Genomic DNA, 18,329 nt, shown 5'->3' with positions numbered 1-18,329 from the left:
TCCTCTGCTCTGCCTTTAATCATTGAGTATTAAGTCTCTGATCCAGTACTTTCCAGATAAAACTGTTTACCTGGAAATGCTTATATATGGAGCACTAAGGGATCATTATTAGACTAGCCAAACAAGTTTTTAAAAAGGTAAGGATAACTTCATTGTAAAAGCGCCAGAGGCAGGCAATATGGTACGGAAGAAGTAACCATCCTTGACTTTTGCTTAATAGAGCACTCTGAAAATCAACTTCAAAAAGAAAAGACACCTTGGAACAGGCAATGAATTGGTGGCAAGGCCAAGGTCTTAGCCCAAGTTCAGACAGGTACAGATTGGGTTTCTCTGAGTAGATGACTTGTCCTCTTTTTCTTGGTGCCACAAGCTATAAAATAAAATGGATCTGTTTATCTACTATATAAATATATATATATATATATACTTCATGTAAGTGACATAAGAACAATGCAGTTGACCTGAAGAACAAATGGGTTCCTTGACCCATGTACAATGGCTAAGTTTCTATTGTGAGGTTGAAAAAAGAACAATTCACTCAAAGGACACAGTTGTTGATTGAGAACATTCTTAATTTTATTTTCTTTAATTTTATAAAATACATTTTGTAAGATAAGTTTCTAAAAGCTTATCCTTTATATGTGTTAAAATTGCAATTCTAGATCAGAAAAGAAGGAAAGACTTTCAGTTGATTAACTCTCTTTGTGTATGTATATATATGTGTATGTATCTGGGGGAAGTTTTCAGGGAGGGGTTGGTTATTTGTTATATTATTAAATCAAAACAAAACAAAAGCTATAGATGACTTCACTTTCATTGATCTTGATTCATGTCTTATAGATTCATTTCCCTCTCCTGTCTATGCAGTCTGGAAGCTTATCTCATCCACTGGTCTGAAAAGAAATACCTGCTGTCTTTTTGTCAAGATCCAGTATCCCCTTAAACATCAATGAAAACACTTTGGGGGGAAAAACAACACTACTCTTTCTTTGCCAATGAACAGCCACAGACAAAAACGTTCTCCTTCAGTAAAAAGTCAATCAGGTGTAGTTGTTTTTATTTTTTTTAATCTAAAACTAACAAAAGCAGGAAAAGATTTAAATGAGGGAGCTATTCATGTTTCAAACTCTTTTTGCCTGTCTTTTTGACCAACTGAATAGCTGATAGCTAGTGTATTCTGTTATGTAATCTGTGCCAGGAAAAAACAACTTTATATTAAACCTCACTCTTAGCATGCCAGGGTAACATCACTAAGCACAGTCATCTCCCATTAGCAATAAAAACTAATCAAATAGACTATTCAAATTGAGATTCAAAATCATCAAATCTGTCCCTTCAAAGGACACAATACTTGGAGAAAACCTCAATAGATTCCTGGAACTAGCTGATTTTAAATATAAAATTTGAAAAACACATAAAATACATAAAATCAGAGACCCTCCCAGACCTTACTGCTACAACCTCAACCAAATGATAAACAAATGGGCAAATTCAAATGTGCACCAATCTGAGACAAACTTTCAAATCTGCTATTACGACTAAATGGATAATACCCTAGGAAAAGAGCACCATTGTGAAGATATGATAGAGGCCAGAGTACACAAGTAATTAACAGAAAAGCCATGCTATCCAAAGAGTTATTTGTCCTGTGTCTACCAGAGGGCTATTTGGGTTACACCGTTAACCACCAGCAACTGCTGCTCCTTACGCCAGTCTCTTTCCTGGAAGCTACCTTCTGCTCTCAGCTCCTTGGAAACCACAGGGTTGTCATGGTAGCTGTTATCAAGGAGAAGGGAGTGAGAAATGATGACAATACCCTGTTTTCTTCTTGAACGATGTGTAAGGCCAGATGCCCCCCTTCATCTACACGAGCACTAGGCTCCCTTGTGGTGTAAGTAGGATTGGCTGAGTTAGGGCTTACATAGTCCATAGCAACTGGGGTCAGTGCTCTCTTTCTGTAGGTGAAAGATCCTTGCTTTGACCCCCTTCTCCCAGCTGCAGTAGGCAGATTAGGGCAAACACTCTTTTGTTTTGTTTTTGCTGCCAGCTATTTTCTTCCTTCTTTCTTTGGTGGCCAAATGGATAAAGGGATGAGAATGTATTTGACCCCTATAAATGACAAGAGGACCACACACCTTCCTTCTCTCTACCTCAGCATCTTTGTTTCCATCGATGGAAGCGCCCTTTGAGAAGAAGGCACTTCCTGGTATTCAGGAGATGCCGGGAAACGGAATCAGAGCCTCTATTCCCATGTGACTTGCAGTCAGGGATTTCCCATTTCTGGCAAGAACCAGCCGTGAAGTAAAATGACTAAAAGAGGTACATAAGTGGGGAGAGTCCACGGAGAGACATTAATCACTTGCCAGACTCTCCTGTCTTGTTACACTCGTCAAGAGGAGGGCCAGTCAGTGGCAAAGGCAGTTAAGATGGGAGACGCAGCATTGTAGGCTGTGTGGTTAGAGCCTCGCTGTTAGACAAGGGGGGGATTCCTACAGGAGATCAGAACTTGGTGCCTCGGCCCATGAGTTTAAGTACGGCAAAGTTGTAGGTGGCAGCGATCATGAAGGTGAGCTGTGAAAATAAAAGAGAGCATATGATTGACAGGAGACTTGGGAGTCCTCTCTCCTCTGTCCCTTTTGGGAACAAGGAGGCATAAGAAAGAAAATCATAATTCAAGAACTAAAGGAAAAACTTTGCTCTGCTAGAAACAGCATGACCCAAGGCTTCCTATCTATCCACTCAACAAGAAGTTGTCTCTGAGAGATTTCCTCTCAAATGGTGCAGGCTGAGAGAATCAAATTACCAAGAATTTATCCTCCATATGTACTCAGCCTTAAACTGAGTTCTCCTCATGGAAGCGAGCAGTGGTTAGGCTCTGCCACAGCCACATGGCTGAATGAACTGAAGTCACAGGGGACTTGCTATAGACATAGAGCCCACTCCAGGTTGCACAGGTTTGGCAATAAAAACCAGGAGTTTCATGAACTTATCCTTATTATGGTCATTTGTTCAATGACTTCAAGTAAATCACTTCCATCCTCTAGTGCACTGGATTTTGAATCTGCCCAATGAGTTCACTACATTGACGCTGTGCTGTAAGACTATCATCAGGACATGGAATATAGAATTACATCAGAATTATAACAATTGTAATCATAGTAAGAGGTTTTTCCTGTATTTTCATGATACTATAACCAACTGCAGAGTCTCCAAGATGAATTCATGTTTAGAGTAGACTTGGGGAGACCCTAAAAAGTTTGTGATAAGTGGAATTAACAGAGAGCTTCATTTTGGCACAATTTTGACATCCACACACAGCTTTTTCCATATACTCATTTTCCATGAACCTTTTAGACCTCATCATGCATGGATTTAAAAATATTTTGTACTCAAACAAATGTATCTTACATGCTCTGTAAACAGTAAATGCTATTGCTCATTTCTATGAATCTCTTACCTCTTGTTTCCTCGCACCCTGTTCCTGTCTAATTTCTGAAGGTTGTTTCTTTGTCAAAAAGCAAAGTAGAAGCATACAGACTGTACACTTTGTTGTTTCTTCCCCATTGTTTCTCTCCATTTGAAAGCTGGAGGAAGTCTATCTTCTTGTTTTTCACCATATCTATACTGAAGCTATCTTAGAACTGTTTCATTCAAAAGAAACTCACCAGGGAAACCAGCGTAGCTGCAGCTCCCACAAACGCAGCAATGAACAGATGGAAGGTCATTTGGAACTGTGGGAAAACGCAAAATGGAGAGCTATTTCTTAAAACAGCAAAAGAAAATAATGTTCCACAGTAAATCATGAATACAGCTTTCTGAATGTGTTGATCCCTTTCATGTGTGTTAATTCCGCTTCTCTAACTGGATTTTCACTTCCCTACGTGCAGGCCTTTTGTTCTTCAATGTATGCCATAGCACCTAGCCCCACAGCACCAAGAACACAGACTCTTCATGAGACAGAGCAGTGTTCTCAAATAATGGACTGCTTTCCTATCTTTGTGTCAACACTTTGCTTTCAAAAAAAAGCTTTCTGCCATCCTCCTGAGGATTTACTGGTATCCCCCTGCCTGAATTGTGTAAAATATTAATTTTCAATAAAGTATTTCCCCTTTCCAATATACTGATTTTATCTCTCACTAGAGATTAAGAAGTTCCAAATTAAAAGTGCTTCATGCATCCTAAGTGTATATCTGTATATCTAGTCTCTTCATCAAGTTTTTAAGTATAAGAACGAAAATTTCCATATGGGGAATTATGCTATTAAACTCTATTTTTACCTAAAACTACACATTATCTTGGGGGGAGGGAAGAATTGGATGAATTGGAGTGGAATATTTTTCATGCAACTCTAAGGAAACTTAACCAATATTTTGTAGAATGCAATCTGCTAATTCTAAATTCGGCAAAGAGAAAATTCAGTCCTTAAAACAGAAGGCCATGGGTAGGAATGGGTATGGTATCATGCATTTCAGTGCAAAGTAATAAAAATTGCCAACTCACCTCAGCTGTCTTGCAGATGGACAGAAGGTTGGAGCCACAAACCTTGCCAGGGAAAGCATTCCATGGGAGAACCCCTAAATGAGAGAGACACACAGACAAAAAATGAAACAAACAAACAAAAAAGTTAACCAGGGTTCACTTTATGCGGTCACATGAAGACTTTCCCTCAGAACCCTTTGTCCATCTCTAATCATCCTAGCTATAACTGGATCTCACCAACAATAAAGATCTTTTAAAGATTTACAGAAATAGAGGATGGTAGTGAACAGCTGTGAAATCTTGCTTGTTATCTGAAATGTGCAGCTTGGGTGTGGGAAATAGCAATAAATTAGATTAAAGCAATATGAACAGCCAAAAAACCTCCCACTACTTATATGTTCCCCTCCCAGGGAAAATATATCTCCAGTTTTCATGGCGAGAGATGAACAAACAAAATCCTAGGCATTCATAAACTTAAATTGTTCCCTCAATCAATAGTCTTTACCCTAAGAACAGAACCAAATATATAGTAGCCCTTTTATGGTGGGCAGGGGGACCAGGGCACCCATGCTCTAACTTACCATACATTCTGGCATCAGCACAGAGATTGCTTATACTGGTAGAGGTCTTGCTGGGGGAGGCAATAGACTGGCAGGTGGTCCAAGTATTGAAGTAAATGTACACAGGCACAGCAGAGCAGGCAAACACCAGGAGCCACACAACGGTCAGGGCATAGGTGATGCCCACAAACTAAAATGATTGACACAGGGTGGTTAAAAATTAGCATTAGCTTCCATACATGGAAACACAGATTGGGAGAACCTGGAGTGATATGTGTCATACAATGAAATCAGATTCCAAGGATCTCCCCCAAATGAATTACCAACCAGGGCATCTCTGCCATGGGTCATTGGCAGTATTCACTAGAGAACTGGACCCAATGGTGATGGAGGGTGGTGATGGGAGAGGGGGGAATGTGTGGATGGGGGTTGGAGTGAGGAGGATCCCTGGGTTAGAAAAGCTGTAAGGGATGAAGTGGGTGAAGATGAGGTATAAAGAAATCAAGACAGATCTTGAAAGAAAGTGATGCCATTCTGTGCCTTAGGTTGATCTTGTCGAGAAAATGTTCCTTGTGAATAGATTCTGGTTCCCCAGGCTTTGAATAAAGCCAATAAGAAATTTAAATCTCAGGTACAAACAAAACAAAATAAAACCTTTCTAAGCTAACTGCTGGTCACAAAAATTCAATACCACAATGCACACATATTCATCCACTAGACAATCTTGAACTCTAGACATGTTAACCAATATGTGTGTCACTAGAAGCTGGGATGGATGGCCTTTCTTCAGGCTGAGATAAAACATTAAAGATGTAGATACACTTTTATTCCCTGTGGGACCTCCAAGCATGACAGAGTCCCAGAAGGTTGTAAATTCCAGCTCAGAATCAATTGCTTAGTTGCTATAGTCCACCCTCCCTCTTGCATAAGTCTCAGTTTCAGGAGCAGCACTTGAGACTCTGGTCAAAAAGCTTCAGATCTACTCTTATGGCCCCCACTGGAAAAGGAATCAGAGAATACCAACAGATGGCTTAGAAACAGTTTCATTCAAGAAAGAATTCCAGAAACTCTTGTTTCTCACATTGTGATGCAATTTTCTAGGGAACCTTTGAAAGGCAACATGAAGTCAGCTGGGCACCACGTTCTTCCTGACCTTCTTGTTTGGGGCTGTAGCCATCACTTCCTCACTCAAAAGCCAGGCCTCTAGAGGGGACCCAGCTTTGGGTGGGGATGAGGCAACAGATTCCCGCCCAACCATCCCCCACCCCTTGTTATTGCCACAAAATCCTGAGGATGATCACCTTGTCGGGATGTCCTAGCCATTTTCCCAAACAATGACACACCCGCTCCAAAGAATGAGCTTGATGTTGGCCTCTGGAACCCCTCCCCTTCTGGCCCCCTGTTACCGTTGCGCTCAGGCCCTTGCCGCAGATGGTGGTCTTGTAGTCGCCAAAGATCTGCCTGACTGCACCGGTGGTGTAGAAACCCTCAGCCAGCAGGAGGGCCCCATAAAGGAAGAAGAAAGAGGCAGTTCCATAGATGACATACTGGAATGCATGAATCCTGCAGTGACACACAGACACAAGAGAACAGAGATCCGATTCATGGAAAACTCAGCTCCTTTTGAACACACAAGTGAGGTACACACCTAGGTGGTAACCTTAATAAGGACAGAGAGTCTTTAGAGTTTCTAGAGCAATCACTATGTTCTTTCCCCACGCGTTCATTTTCTCTTCATTGAAGTACATGAGGATAAAGGGAGTGTGTGGCCAAGAGCAGCTGCTCCTCCTTTCATCCCTTGCTCAGCTAGTGACCTGGAGAATCAGGACCTTACTCTTTTTGCCTGATCCTTCAGGGATGCCATCTCATAGTACAGCAGAGCAAGAGCGAGAGACAGGTGCTTAACTTGCTCAAGGAAAACAATGAGCTTAGATATGAGCCTGAACAGACACAAGCAGGATGTCACAGCTAGAACAGCTGTGAGGGAGAAGAAGTACTTACACATTGATGAGATATTCATAGTCCTGGTAGTTTTTGGAGAAATAGGTCTCAATTAGCTTCTCTGTACCAGTGAGTGCTTCATGGCCACAGCCACAGAACAATGCCACTCCAAAGAAACACAATCCAGTGGCCACCAGAGAAGCAAAGGGGGCCCCCACCAGACATCTTGCACAGCACTCTAACAAGCCTGAGGGAAAAGGAAGACAAACAGTCAGGCATGGGGAGGAGGTAACTCATGCCACTCACACCACCATGCCAGGTGGTCCAGCCCATGTGGGCGTGAGCACAGATGCAATGGTCATCTGGACCCCAAGACAAGAAGAGTCTAGAAATTTCAGCTTTTAAAATATGACTGACACATAATCATTACATTGTCCCATTCCCATAAATATTTTCTTTTAATTTCTAGTATTTATGGCTTTTTAAAAATAACTCAGTAAGGGGCCCGGCGGTGTGGCCTAGCGGCTAAAGTCCTCGCCTTGAAAGCCCCGGGATCCCATATGGGCACCGGTTCTAATCCCGGCAGCTCCACTTCCCATCCAGCTCCCTGCTTGTGGCCTGGGGAAGCAGTTGAGGACGGCCCAAAGCTTTGGGACACTGCACCCGCGTGGGAGACCCAGAAGAGGTTCCTGGTTCTCGGCTTCGGATCGGCGCGCCGGCCGTTGTGGCTCACTTGTGGAGTGAAACATCGGATGGAAGATCTTCCTCTCTGTCTCTCCTCCTCTGTGTATATCTGGCTGTAATAAAATGAATAAATCTTTAAAAAAAAATAACTCAGTAATTCAGGTAGCAAGCAGGAGAGCTTTGTCAAATCAGTACCTCCTTTCTCATTGCTCCAGTCTGTTTGTCAGTTTGTTTCAGTAGTCATTCATCAGCTATTTATGGGATACTTACTATGTGCCTAGCCTGGTATGTGTTAAGTATTAGATAGGATAGGAAGACACAGGCTCTGTCATAAGGGAGTCTTTATTGTACTGAGAAAGAACAAGTGAGGTAGTTCTCAACTAATGATTTCAGGTAGTCAAGTGTGTGTTCACAGGGGGAAATGCATTTGGGGTTCAACAAAGAAGGAAAAGGTATAAGTCAGAGATGTTGGTATTGCCAAACAGCATCTAAATTTGAAGAGCATTTTGGTGGAGGCAACTGTGCAAAATGCATATTTCTGACTACTGTACACATCTGTTGCAAGGAATGGTTGATTCTTCTTAGCATAGATAAATGATACGCAATTATTCACAGTAATATACATGTAGGCTTAATGATTTTTGGATGTTATGCACAAATATTTTGTGTCCCTATACTTTAGCTTGACCAATGTCCCCACCCTCATTCTGTCACTGGAGCTACAAAGAGACTTTATACTAAGTCAGCAAAGCATGAAACATCTTTCTAGCACAAGAAAAAACACACCAGGGCCTGAGAACACGGGTGTTTAAAAGTACTGAGTGGGACTCCCTGAGATCTCCAGATCTGATGCTGCAGGGCCCATAGCAATGTTCCTTAGAAAGAGAAAAGACACACAAGTCTCAGGTTCTGTGTGTTCCAAGTACAGCTCATGCTGTAAAATATCACATGGTATGAAACCTACGAAACACCAATAATATGATTGAATAGACTGGGTAAGAACATGGTTCCCTCTGGCTTCTGAGCCAAATCCCTAAAAATGTGGGGAAAGATGAAAATGTCAAGTTTTTAAGACAAAACTTCCTAATCTTTATGTGTGTGTGTCTATACACACATACACTGGTTTTACACATCTGCTCATAGAGTAGGCACACAGGTAGCCAACAAAATTTTCAGAGAAGCTGCTGATTTTGAAATGAGCATTTTGTGATTCCTCATAAGAAGAACATAAATTACATTAATTTCTTAGATTGGGATTTTTATAGTCAAGCATCTCTCTAGGCCAAGAGACTTGTCTGTTCCAAGGTACCAGGGCAAAGTTGCGGGGAAGGTATCCTTTACCTGACCCTTTTTTAATACTAGTATGGTTTCTTTTCACCCCTGTTGAAGCACTTGATGATTTGAATGGTTTAATCATATCATTATGAATAAGTTTTGAAAGAACAAATTATCATTTTCATGGGAAAGCTGAGGTAGTAGCATTTGTCTCTGTTCTTTGAGCCCCAGAATGAATCAATCCTATAACATGCTATCGCCTCTACTTAAAAGATCCTTGTATGTGATACCAGGGATATGGCTCAGAAGCCTAAGTTAGGCAACGTCAATAGCTGACATGCCACCCTGAACCAAGCCCTTCCCTTTTCCAAGAAATGTTCCAAGGCTAGAACACTCAGCCTCTGTTGAGAAAGAATTATTTTGTAACTGTGCTGCTATAAGTGGAGGCTGACTCTACCCCACATGAACTTCCCCAAGAGTCACTGCTAACTGTGCCTCGTCAGAACTGGCCCATGGTGTGGGCACATGCACACATCCATGTGTGCATACCGGAGTAAAAAACAGAAATGCTTAAACCAATTATTCCTCCCCAGAAATATTCCAGAAATTGATCTTTTCAACAGGTTATTCTCCAACAAGATGAATTCTCCAAGTCAAGAAAAGAAGCTAGGACATAAACAGCACTGTCATTTTTTTTCTTCTCTGCCTATCCAGTTCCTTCCTACCCCCAAACTCTACTTTTGCTCTGGTAAAGAAGGTCTCTCAAGCCTGGGGGTGGGGGTGGGGGGAGAAGGTCAGTGACCCCACTGTTCCCGCTCTCCCCAGCACAGGGTCAGGGCTTGGACAGAGCCCTCCATAGCTCCCCTGGACAAAGAAGCCTTGTTTTGTCCTGAGATTTCAGGAGCCTCATTGGTATTCTGTGGGGACCCGCAGGCCTGGGGGTGGGGGGGGGGGTCGGACCCAGGACAATAGCAGGACTGTATACCCAGGGGAAGGAAAGCCATCCATCCTAGCTAGTAGCTGTCCTGGACCTACTAACTCACTTGAGGTTTTGTTTTTTTGTTGTTGTTTGTTTGTTTTGCTTTGTTTTGTTTTTTACCCTGGGAAGATCTGAATACTGCTGCAGGTGTAATCAGGGATGGGAGGATTTCAAATAACGCTAGCCAAACAGAGAATTCCATTCCAAGTTTGATCTGATGCCCTTTCAAGGATTGTAGATTGAGAGGGGAAATCCTCTTTAGTATATCTGGTCCCTTGGCCATCACTCATGCAGCCAGAGAGTGTCCTGTGTAATATTCGATTAGGTGATAAAGGGCTCAGCCTTAGGGAGCAATGTTGAGTTACCAAGCGATACTCTTTGCATTTAGCACCCATGTTACTCTATTTTCTGAGAGAGCTGAGAGCTTGGCACCCCATTTTCTGCTCTGCTGTTGCTCAAAGCAAGAGACATGGATATAGACTTTAATAGGTTTCTAATGTGTAGTCTGACATAAATAGCCTTGGATAAATCTATCACTATAGAGCTATAAACAGTTGAACAATATCATCATTAGCATCGGGTGCCAATTTCTTTACAATGAAGATGAAACATTTGTTCTGGGGACATGTAAGTTCAGAAAAGTGAAGAATTACTGTCTGTCCAAGCAAAAGTTAATTTTTAAAATTTTGTTTGGGAAAAAGTCAGAATATCCAAGAAACTGCCTTTTCATCCAAGTAGCTTATCAAAGCACTCCAAGGAAAGTTCATTGGGTTAACTCTGATTTTTCACAGTTCAAGAAATGCCCTTGAGTATGTGTGAACAACAGATAAAAGCTATTGGCTCTCCATTTTAGCACCCCTATAGTTGAGAGTGTGAGTTTGACTCAAGAAAACTTGATGATTCTACAGAAGTTCCTTCCTTCTCTCAAGAGACAGTCTCACACTTTCAGGCTAACTTCAGACTGTGACACAGCAGATTTGGCATAAGAGATCTATATAACAATAACATTACCTGGCAAACTGAATTGAATCAAACCACCTGCTTTTGATGAGGAGGTCATAGATAAAATAATCATCCTCATAATGGATTTCCCTCCATTTATGCTTACATGGACTCTTTGCAAGCATTAAATCCATTGGTAGTGATCTAGACACTATGAGAAACAGAGAAGAACTCAGAGGGTCAGCCTCTTTCTTCAGAGTGCTTGCAATCCTATTAGGGAGTACAAATTTCCATCTGTGAACCAAACACCAAGCTACTTATAACTGGATGTGAAGACTGAGAGAACCAAGTCCTGTAGAGAAACGTAACAAAGGGACAAGATAAATTCAAAGTTTGCCACATTCTAAAACGTCCCCAAAGATAAACCACTGGTAGACTTTGAGCCTTTGTCATCAGTGCTCTCTTCAGGGGTCGGAAGAAGATAAACAGGACCACTGTAATTTACACAGAGATCCAGGTCCATCTCAGGGACTGTGTGGTTCCTGATGCTGTCTTTTTTAAGCTGGGGCCAAGAACTCCCAAGCTTCCCTCCTTTCCTATGCCCTGGGCACGCCTCAAGAATTAGCTCCATGATGGAAATTTCAGTGTGAATCTGGGAACTCATCAAAGGGAGGAGAGGAAGGGCTTTCATCGAAAGGAATGGTAGAAAGAGGCCAATTGTGCACTGTACAATCCAAGCCTGTCCCTTGAATTCAGCTGACAAAGGCAGAGATAGAAGAGCCCTATACAATAGAGCTAAACAACAGGCAAGCTCATTGAGTAAGAAACTGGCCCCATCTCCCTAAGTCTCTAATCTGCACTACAGTCTAATCCTTCTCCCAGAACCCACCCCTTAACCTCACCCAGCGAACAGAAGCCTCCTTGATCAGGCCCTACAGCAACTGACAAGGCCAAGATGTTACAGCAGCCGTGACTGGTACTAGGGAAGGATGGAGTTCAGTGGGTGGGTTCTCTGAGTAAAACACCAGGGCTGAGGAGGTCCAGGGACAGAGTTTTGCTGCTGGCCTTCTCCTGGTGTGATAAAGTCCAGCCTATAATTCTGTCATTCCTACATGATATCAGCACTTACATCACATTCAAATGCTAGAAAGGACCTGTAGAAGCTGAATTATAGGACTCCAAGCCAGCTGGACAATCAAGTATTGTGGACAAAGTTGAATAAAAACAGATCTCAGCCTGAGATTACTATTACCATGGCAACCACATCTTGGCCACCTTGTTCCTTATACCCTTCAGAAACTCCCCACCGCCCCTTCCCATACACACACATCTGGTAGTCTATGTGTAAATATTGGGAAGTACAAGATTTGATTACTAAACCCTGTCTGTGGCACATTGTCTCTACCTTGTTCACTTACGGGAAGATGAAAGACAAACAGTAGCCATACCATATTCCTACCAACTACTCCTCCTGCATTAGATATAGTGTGAAAGGGATATGGGGAACATTTTTCTCATCCTTGGGATGTCACTGAATCTTGCTTAGAGCCCTACCTGCTAGAGAACTCAGAGGTTAGTGCAGAGCTGAAAGATGGCTCCCAGGACCATTTTATTCCAGCTAATGAGAGATGAATCAATCAGTAATTGCTAAAATTTTGATATAAGTCTAGCACTAAACCAGGTCTATGAGCGGGATAGGAAGGGAAAGCCACTCTGTTCACCCATCATTAGCTGCTTTTATCCTTCCTGATCATGTCTCTGCCCTGACTTAATCTTCTCTAGATCTGAAGTTATGTGGGCATGCAAGGCGTCTCTATGTGACTTTTTTTCAAGACTCCAGAGCTGTACCAGGAGGATGGTTTTAAAAGCTTGAAGATATGCCTCCAAAAAAAAAAAAAAAAAAAAAAAGCAATGGCATAAAAGGTCAGGATTCTACATTCTACTTTAACAGCTTTGGAGAATCAAATTTGCCCTCCTACTCACCTCCAAGGTCGAGGTTGTGGCCACTCACATAACACTGAGAGAGCAGTTCTAGTTCTCAGGCTGTTGAGTCTGACTTCTGGCTTTCTTATCTCAGAGTTGGGGCAAAAACTCCTGGAAGCAGCAGAGCAAACCTCTCATGCTGCCTGGCTCCTCCACCAGTTGTTTGATTTCTCACAACTAGCAAAGGGGAGAACTCAGGAGTGGGACTCAGGGGTGGGAGGAGGAGAAGGAAAGCTGCCCTTGATCATTCTACCGAGTGTCTAGGAAGAATAAGCAGGCTGGTTTGGATCTGGTTTGTTTACGACTCCTGGTATTCTCATGGTATTGCCATCTTGAAGGGATTCAGCTAGTCTTCTGGCATTTTCTAAAAATCAAACCACTGCCAGGCAAGCACAGTTTTTGCTGGGACTACGCCTACTTACTCAGAGCCAGTCACAACTACACTGGCTCGGCAAACAGCCACATTTGAAGGGAAGCATCATAGTCTGGTTGCCAGGGTTACAGCCGCTGTTCTCAGATGACAACAGGCTTTCAGAAGCCAATGTTTTGCTGATCAGTAATGATCTTGTGTTTCTGAGCAGAGAACAATCAGCTACTGCTTTTTGGTGCCTTTCCACTTGCACTGCTACCCTCAAAGAGTCATTCGGAAAACTCCCTTTTCAAATTAGGACCAAATGTGCTGAGGTATCGTTTCCCCTATCCACCTTTTTATGCCAACACTCCTGAGTACAGTGTTCCTTTTTGCTTCCACTCCTAAAACGTTCTATATGATTAAGGTGCTAGGAGCTTCTTGTCCCTGGACACGAGCAAGCAGAGGCTATACAAACATCTTATTGGTTATGGCAGAAATGGATCCTGCATTGAGAATTGGCTTAGACAACTTCTAAAGTTCACTCCAACTCTTAATTCCATGATACAATTTGTTTACTGCAATTGCAAAGTAGCAATATACTCCATACCAGTAGCAGCAGTTCAGTGGCTTCAACTAGGGATGCATATCATTCACAAAATCGGTATGTTCTATCACTGAATAACACAACACTCAGTGGCTACTGCATCATGTTTACACAGCTCAAATATTGTCCACTGCTGAAACTGGAACCAAATATACATCCACAGAGGAATCCTTATCTGTGGCACTCTTCCTCTTGGGGAACTCATACAGCCTCCATAACAGGAAACTCTCCCTGTGATCATCTTATTTGTTATTGTCTTTTCCTTAGGATTTCAATCCCCTGAGAAGGTAATACTCAACAGCCTTCTTGACACCTCTTCATGTTTTCAATGCACAACCTACCCAATCAGCTGGCCTGACAGCAGGCAGGTTGTCAGATGTTCCCTAGGGCAGGAGTTGAGTTCCTCAAATATTCACCTCCTTTCCAGACAAACATCATTGGTCAAATGATTCTTCCCCAAGCACACAAATAAAACCAACTATCTTGGAAAGAACAAAAGTTCTCTTGTACACACATCATTGAATAGTAATTGGTGTTACCATGATTTACAGTTGCTATACAGATTGCCCAATTTCAAGGATTTCCACATTACTAGCACTTAATTCATACATCCCTGAAAGCAAAGGAGTTACTGCTAGCCTCATTTTCTCAATGGTGAAGTGAATTCACAGTAACCTGCCCAAGGTGCACACTTCATACATGGCAGCTCTGTATTTTGAACCTGGTTGTTGTGATTCCTATTCTATTGATCTGTCCTCGTTAAGTATCTGACCTGAATATACATCCTATGGAACTTTCTTGGTGTTTCAGGATGAAACAACATTAAGACTGATATCAAATCAACATCATTGAAAAGCTAACTCCATGGACATTGTGGGAGTCTACTGTGTACCACCTCTGAAGGAGAATGCATGGGACAATTGAACCTCGTTTCCCTTACAAGGTGCTCAACCTGCTCTCCTTGCTTTGCCAAATGTGAGTGATGCATACATGTTTCTGTGCTATTCTGTATGAACAAAGACCCTTACCCTGAACAGACAATCCCCGATACCAGAACCTCATGGCTTCTGTGTGTATATAACCTAGAGACACCCTTATCACTCCAACTTGGCAAGAGTCATAAAGTTTTGGTTGTTTGGAAGCTAAGTCTGTGGCATTTACTAGAAATGTTCACCCGTACAAGCACATGCACAAACAAAACTTACATACACACACCTGCCCATAGCCACTCCCCATGGTAAAGACAGTCAGGGTGTTACATTCATTTCCAGAACCTGAGGATCACCTCCTTAGCTATAGTCAAGCCTGAATGCAGCTTGTCAGATTTCCCAGCTTTCAACTGATGTCCAATGGAGCCCAAATTTTTGCAGCTAACCAGTTGTCATTTTGCACATCTACAGGTTACCCAACAGTCAGTTTCCTAAAGCCAAAGCAAGGGTGTCAGTTGACCTGGCCATTACGAGGGCCTTGAGACCAGAGGAAAACAGAAGGTAAAAGTGAGAGGATAGGAGGACACATGACCACATCCATCCTTCTGGACACTGTCTCCAAGAATCTGTGTGACTCTCCAAGTGCTGCTGCTGGAATTTTTCAGCAAAAAAATATTACACTCAGAACAAGAGAGGAGTTAATCTAATTCAATGCCAAGGAATTTACGAAGAAAAAAGTGCCCCCAAACACAGCTCATTTAAAGCATTGGAAACCCCAAATCTCAAAGTTGGGAAATTCTCTTGTGAATTCCCATGTCAGCTTGAATCTTGAATGCTAAAGTTTCAGAAACTCACCCATGATTTTGGGATTCTGACTCCAATTGTAGCCGGCTGGCTAGTCTGCTTTGCGGCTGACTTTGTTCAGCTGGAAGGATCCTGGTGGCTCCAGTCTCCTTCTTCGCTCCTTTACTTTTTCCCTCTGAGTATCTTTGTCCTCTTCTCCTGCAATGAAAAGGGCTTTCTGATTGACAGCCAACCCCCTTAAAGGGACAGGCCTGCTTTCCTCCTCCTCTCCTCCTCCCCTTTTCCTCCCCTTCTCCTCCCCTTGTCCCCACCTCCTCAGGGATACTCCCTTGTTTAAGGGCTCCATCTTCTCTGTCTTTTGCTGATATATTTCTCCCCCCCTCCCGCCTGCTAATTCTTGCCTGGAATTTTCACTTTGTGGCAGAGATATCTGGATGTGAATTAGGGAAGGAAATAAAATGAAGAGACCATAGAAGCTCCCCAAAGATTCTTGGTTCTATCTGGTGAGGGATGTGGCAGCAAAGGCATGAAAAACCATGGAAGTGGTAACCCCAACAAGAGGCCAGGGTCCCAAACATAGATGTTATCTCCCAATCCTTTTGAAGCTGCCTCTGCCCTCACACCTGAAGGCCCTTGCCCTGTTCACCTTTCCCCTTCTCCTACTCATTAAATAAGATCCGTTTCCCCTCTCAGTTCTAGAAATACAAGAGAAAACTGTCTTTCCAAATAATTTCCTCCAAATCCTCTGTTTCTATTAAACCAGAACAAAATGCAAGTTGTTAGTTCTACGACTAGATTGTTACCAAGCTGGGAAAGCTGGAATTGTAACAGTTTTATAGATAGGATAACAGGAGATCCTCAGGGGACCCAACGGACAAAGGGGACAAGACCTGTACAAGTTCATAGAATAGGCTAAAGAAAAGGACAAAGTCAATGATGCAGACAATTGCCAAAGAGGATAATCTGCTTAAGACAAACCGATACCACGATCTGGGAATAAGACAGTCAACATTCCACTCAGGGAACGTACAATGTCTTCATGAGATTGCTGAGGCCAGGTTGACAGAAGCAAGAAGTGGGTTGAGATGAAGCAGCAGGTGGTAGTGAAGATGGAGAGGGGAAGATAAGCATTGTCTTTGCCTTAGGGAAATACCAGAAAAATATGGCCAAGCAGCAAAAGCAGGGAAATAAAATCTGAAAACTGTCTAAGCAATAATTGTGCTAAGGATTGTTAAGGTGTTTGAGCACCCAGGACTAGGTGAGATCAGTCTGGAAAGATATTCTAGAATAAGTGATTCTTATTATAGAAGCAGTGCCTAACTGGACTCGTGTCAATGTCCTCTTTCCCTTCAGAGAGGCATAGCTCTCAGCCTAGAGGCTAGTGTCCACCCACTGATGGTCTGTAAGGAAACTGGTTGGCATAGAACAGGGCTGCACCTGCTGGATGGCTCCATGGAAGGAAGGTATGGCCTCTTGGAACTTTTGCTGTGACTTTGTCTGGAGTAAGAAAAGTGAGGAGGGAGATACTGAGTACAATCCAGAATCTTCCTGGTGGGGAGAGAGCACTAAGACTTACATATTTCTTTTCTCTTTGGATGATGACATGAGGCCTGTTTCTAGCTTGGGCACTGATGTCAGAAAATGAGTGAATCTTATTCAGATGCCCCGAAGGCCCACAGAGTCCTAAGACCTGCAGTCTTTGACACTTGTTCAAAATGCTAGAATTGTTGCTCCTATGCATGTCCCAAGGAGAACATGACCATGTTCGTGATGCCCCTTTAGAATGCTATGCAAGTATCTTTGCAGAGATCAGACTGGTACTAAAGCGTCCCAGAGCAGCTGCCCTCCCCTCCCCTGTTCTCCCAGTATAGACTCTGCCCTGCTATAAAAATTCAGCTGTAAGAATGTGTCAGCAATAGTCTTCTCCATGATAACTGTCCTAACGGCCATGGAGGAGCTGGAGGATCAAGAACCAGGCATCACCAAACATGGGCCCTCAGCTCATAGATAGTAGAATGAACTGAGTTCAAACTTCAGGGATTCTGACTAGGGATGTGTGAGAGAAATGATCTTTCATAGCCTGAACAGATGAGACAGCTCTGCACAGGAGAAATGGATCAGACTGAGCCCTAGCAAACATCTCCCCTTTGGCTTCAGAGCAGCCAGCACTGGGGATTGTTAGGCAACTTGGAAGAACATGTGTGTTCCAATAAATTCATAGCCAGCAATTTATCCAACACAGCTCCCCAGCAGACATTTTTCTCCTTTCCTCCAATCCCCCTGACTTATTGTTTACTGTCTTCTCCCCAAGCCTAATTTTCTCTATGTCTCTGCTATGCTTTTTCCTCTCTCTCTCTTTTCTGTCATTTTTTTCTCTCCATAACCCTTGATGAAACAGATCTTCCTATCTCCAGCCTGTTCTTATGCCAAGGGCTGGAAAAGGAACTTGACCAGGTGACTGTGTCATCTCACTGCCCCTACTTTCCTAAGGTTTCCAGCTCCCTAAAATGCAGTATGTCACAGTCCCCCTATACAACCTGACGGTATGTTGCAGCAATCCCTTATGCCCTCCCAGAATCACTCATAGATTTCTTCCCAGGTCCTCAAGAGGCCTTTTTAAAATCCACCTACTCTCACCTATTTCTTAGATTCTGTTTACATTGATCTTGTTTGGTGCCTTTGGCAAAATGTTCTTGAATTGTCCGGCAAGGTTGCTGGTAATACCCAGGGATTCCTCAAGAGGGCATTGCCAGTCTTTTTGGTGGCAGTAGGCCGATTGTATGGGCAGCCTGTGGAA

At 42.8% G+C, this 18,329-nt stretch overlaps 1 protein-coding gene across 2 annotated transcripts; it reads right to left on the bottom strand.

The window, feature by feature from the left end:
* Positions 1-1,422: 1,422 nt before the first annotated feature.
* On the bottom strand, positions 1,423-18,315 carry PLP1 (proteolipid protein 1). 2 transcript variants are annotated; one of them, XM_004590160.3, is made up of 8 exons: positions 18,170-18,315; positions 15,584-15,730; positions 7,041-7,227; positions 6,341-6,602; positions 5,061-5,229; positions 4,501-4,574; positions 3,666-3,731; positions 1,423-2,571 (listed from the first exon to the last, which is right to left on the bottom strand). In XM_004590160.3, the coding sequence occupies exons 2-8, from the start codon at positions 15,585-15,587 to the stop codon at positions 2,500-2,502; spliced, it is 834 nt and encodes a 277-aa protein (XP_004590217.1). In that variant the 5' UTR covers positions 15,588-15,730; positions 18,170-18,315; the 3' UTR covers positions 1,423-2,499. The 2 variants fall into 2 exon arrangements, with proteins under 2 accessions (XP_004590217.1, XP_004590219.1); XM_004590162.4 differs by having other exon boundaries at positions 6,446-6,602; positions 18,170-18,307.
* Between the last annotated feature and the right edge of the window lie 14 nt (positions 18,316-18,329).

Source organism: Ochotona princeps, chromosome X (genome assembly GCF_030435755.1).
Source record: "Ochotona princeps isolate mOchPri1 chromosome X, mOchPri1.hap1, whole genome shotgun sequence".
Lineage (NCBI taxonomy): Eukaryota > Metazoa > Chordata > Mammalia > Lagomorpha > Ochotonidae > Ochotona > Ochotona princeps.
This window is presented reverse-complemented; position numbering and strand designations above follow the sequence as displayed.